Here is a 10,750-nt window from a genome sequence, read left to right on the forward strand (position 1 = left end):
ATTTAATTAGTAATTATTTCCATCCAAAAACCTACCTTAACCGATAGGTTACCTAATAATAATAATAAATTATAATTTCACATAATCAATGCGAGAATACGCCTAACCCTGAGAGCTGTGTCAATCATGAAAGTAGGAGGTCGATCATTGGATCACTTCGCTTAATTAGGAAATGGATCCTACAAAATAAGCGGATTGTTGAGGACATAAGGAGAAGAGTTTCGGGGGGAAAAGAAGCCTTTCCAATACCGTAAGGGGGTGACGAGTGACTGGGGCTCACGGGCTTGATTCGAGTTGAAGTGCGACGTGAGTGGGAAAGGGGCGAAGGGTTCCCACGAGGTGAAAAAGTGGAGAGATCCACGGAGGGAACCAGGAGAAGAAGGTGGGAGAGTAGAGGGCGAGAGAGGGAGAAAAGAGAGGAACTGGAAATGGAAGATATTGAGAGGCGGAGGAATGCGGACCCAGGGACCGAAGGGAGAGTTCTGGGGAAGGCGGAGGCGACGAAGAGGCATTTGAACGAATGGAAGTTTGACACGCCGAAGATTGTCCCTAGTGTGCATGAAAAGTATCGGGAAAAGTTAGGAAAAAATGGAGTTTCTTCAAATATATGCCTAAAAACGCCTCAAAATTCTTCAAAGTACAACCCTAATACGCACTTTAGCCATCGATTTTTCCACGACTCGAAGGCACTTGAGTAGGCAGGTTCCGGAAGGTCCTTCAAGGGCACGCGTGCAAGCTTCTTTGATGGCACTTATGCTCCCATGGTGGTGTCCTTTATGGGACAGTTTCACTTTTCGGAATAGTAATAATAGTCTGCTGGTGTTAATTAGGAACTTTTAGTGGGTTGGGGAATCGTCGGGATGCCATTGCAGAAGATCTTCGCAAGCAGACATTCGACTTTGCTCTTGATCGTCCTTCAAAGACCTCCGGAAGTGTGAGTTAAGCGCAGATCTTTCGGATCGCCAAATCTTCATTGATAATGATGGTGTGCATCGTCACCTTATTTATGCCAATATACGATCTGCAATCATACCCATGCTAGTCGACGGTCTGAATGCAGCACTTCACGCGCACGCGTCAGGAAAAAATTGTTACCGACACTTTTCATACAAATCTTGCATACGGCAGGATTTCAAGTGACTTTGGGGGAGCCCTTAAGACATCCACGGTGACCGTCGCGGAAGACTTCCCGCGAACTGTCTATCTAACCGGCCTCTGATAGGTCGACTAGCTCAGACAATAATGCCTCCTTGAGGTTAATGCAGTAGAAGATATTCGACATGCTTAATATTGCTCCACAAATATTCAAGTACGTTTCTTTCTCTTCAAGCATGAGTCAACATGTATTTCATATGTTGACTCATGCTTGTGTTAGTCAACATGTGTTTTATCCATCCGCGGGATCGTCATCATTAAGTACAGCATGCGACGTTTTGCTGCAAATTGCGGAATTCATTTTCAATTGCATTACTTTTACCCTTCATATACTTTTAAAACACTCGGGAGCGCGATATCGGGCGAGTGGTAATTAACCCAGAGAAACGATTAAAAAATACGTCAAAGAAATACGCCCGCGTGACAAATGCATACTCGACAATAAAAAAAACCGCGGATCTTTAAAAAAATCTCATTTTCAAGGCAGCGAAAAATATTTTCACAACAACATAGCAATGGTATAGGCGAGAGTTTCAAGGTAATATATTTTTTCGGTGATTTGAGCGAGGTACACACGGTTGGTTACCTCTCGTAAACATGAAAGATCTTTGCATGATCTGTAGCACCCGCTGCGTGCGCACGAAGAGGAGTGCAAATGATTTTTTTTATTAAGAAACGGCTCATACCATCCGCAAGTTATGCAGGTGGATTTTAATTTTCGGAAAGTAACCACGAAAACTAAACTGAAACAAGGACGAGAAGGATGAATGAAAGGGCGGCTAGGGAACCTTTATATCCTGGTGCAGCGTCAATACTTAAAAATCAGTTCTTTGATTTGACGATTCGCTCGTCGTACGAAATCTACCATTAATTTTGAGCAGGCACACAGAAAGAATCGTCGCGAAAGCCAAAAAAATCGTTTCCCTTTTCCTTCAAAACAGAAATTCATCTCCGAATCCTTGGTGTGTTTCCCTTCAAAGGTAAGACGTGGAGCACATACATACGAGAGAATAACGATGGGTTAGTTATTTCTTTCTCATTTGTTATTAGGAAGAATTGACAGTCTCTAATGATTAACATGATTATTTAGCAAGTAAAATCTGATGTTTTATACTGCGTTAATTTCTCCGGAACAGTCGTGTATTTGGCCAATGTGCCTCTTCTCCATCTTTTGGCTATGCGTGTCACGAAACGCACTCAGCCTATCCTTTATGATGATGCATGATTTCTTTCCCTACAATCCTTTCCTCTAGTGTCACCCATCTCTCCTAGGTTCTAGGTCCTAGGGGGTGAAACAGCTCCCAAACGCCATTTCCTGGTCAAAGAATTGGAGCACTTGGTTTCTTAAACCCCCAAGGGATTTCAGCGAAAATTGCGTTTCCTCGACAGCTCAAGTGGTTAGAGCATCGGCCCGGCAAGTCGAAAGATCCGGTGTTTAAGCCCCGGTCAAGGAAATATTTTTACACTTGTGGTCTGCTCGATTCCGCCTCACCCATTTCTCCTTGTGTTTTTTTCCTTTATGTGCCTTCTTATCCCTTTATCTGTGTGTATGGTGTATATGTATATATAAACCATAAACACAGTAATCAATCCGAAGGTCGGTTTGGTAGGTGATGGTAGAGTTCACCCAGTACTAAGCCCTATATATACGGCGTGTGAAATTCACACATCAGGGCAGGGGTGCCAGTTCCTTTCCCTGTGCCGGTTATGGTTTCTCAGGAAGATCTGGTACCCGAAAAACCACAGAGCTTGTGTGGAGCTGCAGGTGCCCAGAGAGGCTTGCCCGAGAATTGAACCCGGGACCCTCCGGTCAACAGCCCAACGCTCTACCCCCTGGACTACCGCGACCCACATATGTATATAAATACATACATACATAAATAAATATATATATATATATATATATATATATAATATATAGTGAACGGGGACTCTGCTCCTTCAATGTCAACCGTTAAAAAGTGGGCAGATGAATTTCAAACTAGTGGCACATCCCTCGAAGATGGCGCACGTGAATGACGGCCAAAAACCACAACTACACCGAAAACCATCGAAAGGGTGCACCATATCGTACTGGAGGAGAGGCGAGTGGAAATAAATGTGAGATAGCTTTAAGGCCGTGTGGGGGATATCTGAAGTAAGGGTATGGAACATCTTGCACAAAGAATTATGGAGGCGAAAGCTCTGCGCCATGTGGGAGCTGCATTTTCTGAATGTTGATCAAAAGAAAATTCGCAAACGATGTTCGCAGCAATGTTTGGACCGATTTAAGAGGGAACCGACCGATTTCGTGCTGTGATTTGTCACCATGATGACACATGGCTCCACCACCACACGCTAGAAACGAAACAGCAGTCGAAGCAGTGGGTGGAAGCCGGTGGTTTAGCGCCAAAGAAAGCGAAGTCGATCGCGTCCGCCTGGAAGGTCATGGCCAATGTGTTTTGGGATGCGAAAGGGATACTGTTAATTAATTACCTTGAAAGAAACAGAACAATTACAGGCAAATATTACTCCAACCTTCTTGGCCAGCTGGATGGCAAAATTCGCTAGGAGAGGCCTGGATTGAATAAGAAAAAAATATCATCTTTCACTAGGACAACGCGCATCTGTTCACAAAGGTGCGTTGTGGCGATTGGGAAAACTACGGAATTTAGGGTACGATTTGCTCGGCCATCCTCCCTGTTTTCCTGATTTAGAACAATCAGACTTACATCTGTTCTCAAACTTGAAGAAATTTGTTTCTGGGAAGCACTTCAATTGAAGAAGTTGATGAAGAGATGTATATTTTCACAGTCTTGCAGGCTCTCCCTTCCAGGAAGGAAGGACTCATGTTGGAGAAACAGTGGGCCAAGTGCGTTGAAGTTAAGGAAGATTATGTAGAAATATAAAATCGTTTCTTAACTGAAAATCGCAGTCTTTCATTGTCAGGCCGAGTGCTTCTCACCACCTTGCCCACGAATGTGTATTTTCCGCCTCCCTCACCGATCCTGTGCTGATCCCTCACGACAGTTTCTATCCCTTTTCCTACATGCATGTGAAAATATACATTTAAGTGTGTGTGAGTTTATACATACCACACAAATATCTAGTACTCTATTACTATCACCGGTCCGGAAAAGGGACAGCGTGAAGGTTAAACATTTCTGTTAGCAAATGGATGCTTTTGTATAAGTTGGCAGACTATATACGAAGCATGGTAGCATAATGGGAGAAATCAAAAGACGTTAAGGCCCTGGATAGGGTTGCTGATTTAATGGGGAGTAAGAAATGAATGGGCAGCTGGAGAGGCAGTGCATTCCTCCCCACTTTATTGAACGAGAGCAAAATTAGGGTTCGCCAGGATAAGCATAAATGTCGACCAAATGCAATAGGCATGGTGTACGTACAAATATTTAAGAGGTAAAAATATGAGATATTGTGATAGAGGAGTCAATTGCTAATGAAGTAATGCGGAAGCGATTGACTGCTAATACACAAGGAAAGGAAGTGCGCTCAGCTGGTTGGATTCTGTTGAGAGAATGGAGTAAAAAGAGCAAGAATAGAACACCGTTGATATTCTCCAACCATAAGATAGGATCGGGCGTCGAGTCAACAAACAAATATATGAGAAAAGAGTTTAAAACAAGGGCTACAAAAGGAATGATGCGGGCAAATGTAGTCAAAGAAACTTATGAGAAAAGGAATATTAGAAGCTTCACTAAGAAAAGAACCTGTACGAAACAAAATTATGAATGTAGCGGAGAAGAAAGAAGTGTTCCATGATTGGGATTATGAAAAGAACCAGCATGAGACGGTAAAGCTTCCATTCTTATTTTACTGTTTTCTTTCTCCGCAGTAATTTATTAAGTGTATGTGTGCATATATAAGTGTGTGTGTGTATATATACATATATATATATATATATATATATATATATATATATATATATATATACATAATAAAGATATAGGTCCGAAAACTAGCCGACCTGCGTTCATATCTCCGCATTGGTGCTAATTGCATTTGATTGAATCACACGCTCCCAGCGGTGCTTATACATCTTGAAGCAGTCTTCGAACGCAGATTTCGTAATGGCCTTCAGCTCGCGCGTCGCAAAACTCCGAATCGTCTCGATGCCATCGAACCGATTTTCTTTGAGCGCCATTTTCAATTTTGGGAACATCGAGAAGTCTGTAGGGAGGCTGGCGGACCTGTACAATCTTGTGTTTCGCCAAAAATTGCTGCACAAGGCTCGATGAATGTGCTGGCGTGTTATCAAAGTGATGAAGCCAGAAACGGTGTCTACTTTGAGGAAGGCAAGGATGCGGATGTCTAAAAATCTCATTTTTCTCAAGCATATGAACGCAATGGGGGCGGGGGTAGACCGGAGGTAGAGCGTCCGCCAATGGAGCCGAAGGTCGCTGGTTTCCCGTAATTGACGAACATTTTTAAGCTTACAAAAAAGTTTGTTGATGGGGTTTCGGAACGATGCAACCGCACATCAACAGAAAAACGATAATAATGGTATTTCGGAACGAGACAACGAGTTAAATAGACTCCTGAACACATGGTGAAAGGCAGCAGTTACACCATTAGGCACTGGTGGCGTAGACTTGGTGGGTCGGCCCGGCATCAGCTGCAGGCGAGAGTGAAGTGCCTGGTATATGTCGCAAATACTGCGATGTGGAAGGCAACGGGAAACCACCACATCATTATGCTCCCTAGAATATGCAGCCTTGCCTTGCATTCTACGAAGAGTAGCAGCTGGAGTAAGCCAATCCTAGGAATTAAATACTAATGATGATAATCAACGCAATAACATGAGGGTCAATTTCACTGAATTTGTCAATTCAGTAAATATAATGAGTACAAAGGTTACTGCGAACAAATTTTGCTCCCTTACAGCCAAATGCTCGGGCACAGCCTAAAAGCGGCCACAACGGGCAACGCTGAATTGGATATCTATCGATCGTGAAGTTTCGAAGCATGATAGTCACGTGGTCATGATATTTCCTTCGCAAAGAGGGCACGGCGTGTAAACAGTATGCTTACATGCGGAAACCGATTCCTTTCAAAACGTTGGCATTTTAACAACACCCCGACGACCTCGCCCCGTTGGGGTGTGTGGGACGAGGAAGGGTCGCGCCACTCTCGAACCCCACTCTCCCTGGGCGATTGCCCTTGCCAACAACATCTTCTCTCTGACCATCACCCTCCCCCCTGCCTCCGCAGCCCCTTTGGAACCACACGCGCGGGGCCAGGTGGTCGGCCGTTCGAGCCACGCGAGTCCTCCCGCCGGATATCCCTCCCTCGTGGCGACCGCTCCTCTCCGCCCGATCATCGCTCCCCGCGAATGAATCTTCCACCATCGCACTCCTCTCGCGATTGCAAATTACAATTGAAGGATGAACGCGACGGGCGCATTCTTCCGCTCGTGGGATACCGTCGAAAGCAGGTGGGAGAGCGATTGGTCGAGAGGGGTGGGGGGGGGTCGGTGCGTGAGGGCAGCACCCCAGTCGGTGGGAGGGGGTCAAACCGGGACGCGCCCCCCGAAGGCGACACGCACCATGCTCGAGCTCCCACCCGGGGTGGGGGGAGGGGGAGGCGAGGTCGGGGACCGAACCGTGGGCGTACTGCGGTCACGCGTCCACCTCCCCCACCCCCTCCCGCCCCCACAGAGGTCTCTCCAAGGATCCAGGGAGCGAGATTGAAGGGGGGGGGGGGGAGAGCAATCAGTTTATGTCCCCGGGTATACTTCGGGAAAAAAGTCTTTCCGACTATGAAAAGGTTACTCCCACAAAAGTGTATCAAATTATTTACTTATTTATTTGACAGCTTTTTTTTTTGAGACGAGATTGGCACTTAATAGTCCCTTCTTCCACCTAAGCCCCTGTATATCACATTTATAAACACCCAAGCCCTAGGTGGGGGGAAACTCACCTTGGTTTGGAATCGTACCGGCGATCTCTGGGTTGTCGGGCGAGGACGTTACCCCACCGCCGCCGGGGCCGTCATACTAAGGAGTTGAAAGCTCAAATGCACATCACATGCAAATGAGAGACTGATCATTACGATAACGGGGGCGCGTTGAAGCGAAACAGACGAAGAGGAGAGAACCTCTCCCTCCTTTCGCCTCTCCTCTTTCTCGCCTTCCCTTCTCAATGGCGATGTTTCTCCGCCCTCTGCACATACAACAATGCACGCGTCGCGAGTGGCCTTCTTAGAATGATACGAGCACCAGTGTGCTGATGGTCGATTATCGGTTAATGCTTTCCTTTCGCCTGCGGGAGATTTATAAGGCATTCAATTCTTCGTTGGGAGTCAAATTAAATTCCTTCATTTCAATAAATTCTAATCGTTTCAAAAGTTCGCAGTGTTATAAGCAAAGGGAAAGGTTGTAGGGATAGGAACCTCTCTTAAACTATCTTTCCTGTTCTTCCTCACTAATCATCTGGCACTGAATTACGGCTGGCATGTTATAATGTTCCTAGGATAAACGCCTCAAAAACCGTGTTCACCGAGACGTTTCGGTTTTCGTTAGTCGGTTGATACATTTAAATTGAGATTCACTTTTGGACACACGGTTCTACTTTTATTACTCATGCGATACTTCGCAGATTTGAGAGGCGACTGCGTCAACATGTCAAGGTGATCAAATTCAGTAACTCGAGGGGACAAGGTGCACCCACTTCAAGTTATGAGCAAGGTCACAAGCTGCTCAAGGATAATCACGCCTCATTTGGTACAGTTCAGGGGAAGGATCATTTATTTTTGTACGATTAACGAATACTTTCTCCTTCTTACACGCATCAATTAATTTCTTTAGATGTTTTTCAAATCGATGTTTTCATGTCCTTTTTTGAGTTTTTCCACGGTGGAAAGCTCAAACAAAAACAAAATGTTTTTACATTTTGCTGAAATATTTATTCATCGAGGAAACAAGCGTACATTTTATTGCGGCGTCTCCGGGATATCAGGCTGGGAGATGGACAGAATACTTCATGTGAGCGGGTAACTCATATACTTAATGGCTTCAAGGGAGACGCGATAACAAACAGCAACAGCAAGTAGGGTTGCAAACGCTCGCATCTTGACTTCTCATTTTGCCATTTTTCCTCTACCTTTCACCCTTACCTTTAACGTGCATCCAATTCGAGCTTCAACTAAAAAATACGTCTTCAATCAAGATCAAATTCTCAAGATAATCTATACGAATTCTTAAGTAGCTACGCCACTGAAAACCTGACGAAAGCCAAACCTTAAACAAAGAAAACATATTTCCTTTTGTGAATAGCAGAGAATTAAAAAGCAAATTTGGAGCAATCTTAATAGAATTTTAATTTTAAAAATATTTCTACTTCACATCGCATATGAAGTGGTAACCCTCAAGTGACAATCCGCCCGTTCCGTGCCATTCTTCAATCACAACAAAAAAGTTGGCAATCATATCATCGGGAGGGGGTGGCGGAGGGAGGGAGGGAGGGAGGGATGGAGGGGTGTGTGTGTGTGGTGGGAATGGCGGAAGGTGCACTGTCCTGAACGGAGGGAATGCGTCCTTCGAGTCTCCCCCCACCCCTCCTCCCTACAGTGGCGACATCTTCGCGAACGTACCCGAAACAAATGCCGATCCATGCGGCAGGGCTTCCCCCGCCCAGGCGGTCGGCCCCATTCGTTACTCAATGGCGGCGCCGGCACCAAGGAGGAGAGGGGGAGGGGTCCCCGTGCGTGGGCGGGGGACGACATACGAAAAGGCCCCGGGGGGGGGGGGGGGGAGGGAGGCCCCCAATCCGCCCTCGAAACGGAAGAGGCGTTCTGCAGACCGTGAGCCAGCCGAATGACCGCTGGCTCCATCTCCGTCCCCCCCCCTGGCCTCCTCCTATGGTGGGCACACTGCCAATGGGCCCTGCGGAAGACCAGTGGGCCTCCGTACGTGGTCCCTCCCGGGGAGGCCACGGGGGATCTGAATTGCTTGCCGGGTTATCTCCTGGCTGCTCCTGACCGCACGCCCTCTGGCGCGGAAGGGCATCGCGACAACGGAATGAATTCCAGCAACGCTCGGTCAACCATAATAGCCCATTCAACCGGATGACATATTGATTTATAGATTTCATTTATTTCACATTAATCAATATGTCATTTATGGATATCAACAAATTAACAATCAAATTATGAATGACCTCTCACTTAATTTGTCGAATCGCTGTTTGAGCTTCGTCATGTGCATTTCGGGATGCAGTGGTCAATCGGCACCTCATCAATCCACCTCTTTCAATAGAGGATAATCCCAATTCACTGCACGCCCGCAAGCGTTTCGCACCGCTCCGACGACGGCCCTTGCAATCCGGATGGCCCGATCCGTCGACCCTCAGAGGACCACCAGCGTGACCTCCCTTTGGGCGCCGCCGGACCCTTCCTGCCAAGGGCATCCTCTCTCCCCCCCCGCCCTTAATGGGTTCCTCAGAGGTCAGACCCGGGACGATTTGGGCAACATTCACGCCATTACATAAAAAAGCGAGCCCGGAAGAATACGTACATGAGGGTGGTAGTCCACGGCGTCAAACGAATTAAAAACAACAGCGATTCTAAAACGGAAACATTTCGTTTTTCAAATGGAATCGAACCGATATTTCACACAATTAGGAAGAAAAACACAGACAGGGTGGCGACCCTGTGAGTGTCAACTACGAGGCTTTTCGGGAAATCGAACGGAAACACGGGAAAGAAACAAACGTCAAAGAAATGCGTCAAAATTCGCACGCATTCGCGGCGGCCTCCACCTTCGAATATCGAACAGGTTCGTGTTGATGACGGTGGCATCGATGCCTTTCCTAGCGTCGCCACAAACACACTCGAAGCGTGAAAACCAAGGTCCGATGCCAATAAGGATACGAAAACAAACCCGCGTTTTTTGTTCATAAATCAATATGTTAGTCTGGACTAGGTTACAGGGCAATTTGCAAACTTCTACTAGAGTACCACATAAGTACACATAGGCAAAGACGACATTGGCAACGAGAGGTAGGTTGGGGGAGGGGGGAAGAGGGACTCGCGTGGTGGGTGGGAGAGAGATTACACGGTGGTGGAAAGGGGGGTCACGGAGGGGAGGGGGGGTCACTCACTGGTGTTAGCGGACGCGGTCTGCTGCTGCTGCTGCGACTGGGCCAGGGGCGGGTAGTTGTCCTCCTGGAGCGAGCGGTAGGCCCTGGTCGTCAGGCATTTGAGCATCTTACCCAGCTCCGAGGTCATGGCTCGCCGACCCACTCCCCGCTCCCCTCACGCACGGCACACACACCCACACGCACACACACACACGCACCAAGGGGCTCGCCCGCCCTGCCCGCACTCCCGGAACCCTGGCACGGGGGGGGGGCTGAGGAGGGGGACCGTCGGACCTCCTCCTCCTCAGCGGCGGCGGCCGTCGGCGGCGCCGGGTGCCGGGTGCGGCGAAGACTCGGGGTCCGGACCCAGGAGGATGCTCGGCGACCGGGGGTCCCGGGCGACCCCCCATCGTCTCCGTCGAGGCCCCGCGATGACCCCCCCGCCCCCAGGGCGCCGAGGAGGAGCCATCGGGGGAGGGGAGGCTGGAGGAGGGGGTCGTGCACAGGGGGGGAGGGGC

General features: G+C 47.7%; 1 protein-coding gene across 2 annotated transcripts in view; it reads right to left on the reverse strand.

The window, feature by feature from the left end:
• Shc (SHC-adaptor protein) overlaps positions 1–10,424 on the reverse strand; it is a 92,896-nt gene extending 82,472 nt beyond the window's left edge. For both annotated transcript variants that reach the window (XM_071594627.1, XM_071594619.1), the window contains exon 1: positions 10,254–10,424. In XM_071594627.1, coding sequence (XP_071450728.1) covers positions 10,254–10,380 — 127 coding nt within the window. In that variant the 5' untranslated portion in view covers positions 10,381–10,424. The remainder of the gene's footprint in view (positions 1–10,253) is intronic.
• Between the last annotated feature and the right edge of the window lie 326 nt (positions 10,425–10,750).

This window comes from Hetaerina americana, unplaced genomic scaffold (genome assembly GCF_022747635.1).
Source record: "Hetaerina americana unplaced genomic scaffold, ioHetAmer1.1.p SCAF_1, whole genome shotgun sequence".
In the NCBI taxonomy this organism is placed as follows: domain Eukaryota; kingdom Metazoa; phylum Arthropoda; class Insecta; order Odonata; family Calopterygidae; genus Hetaerina; species Hetaerina americana.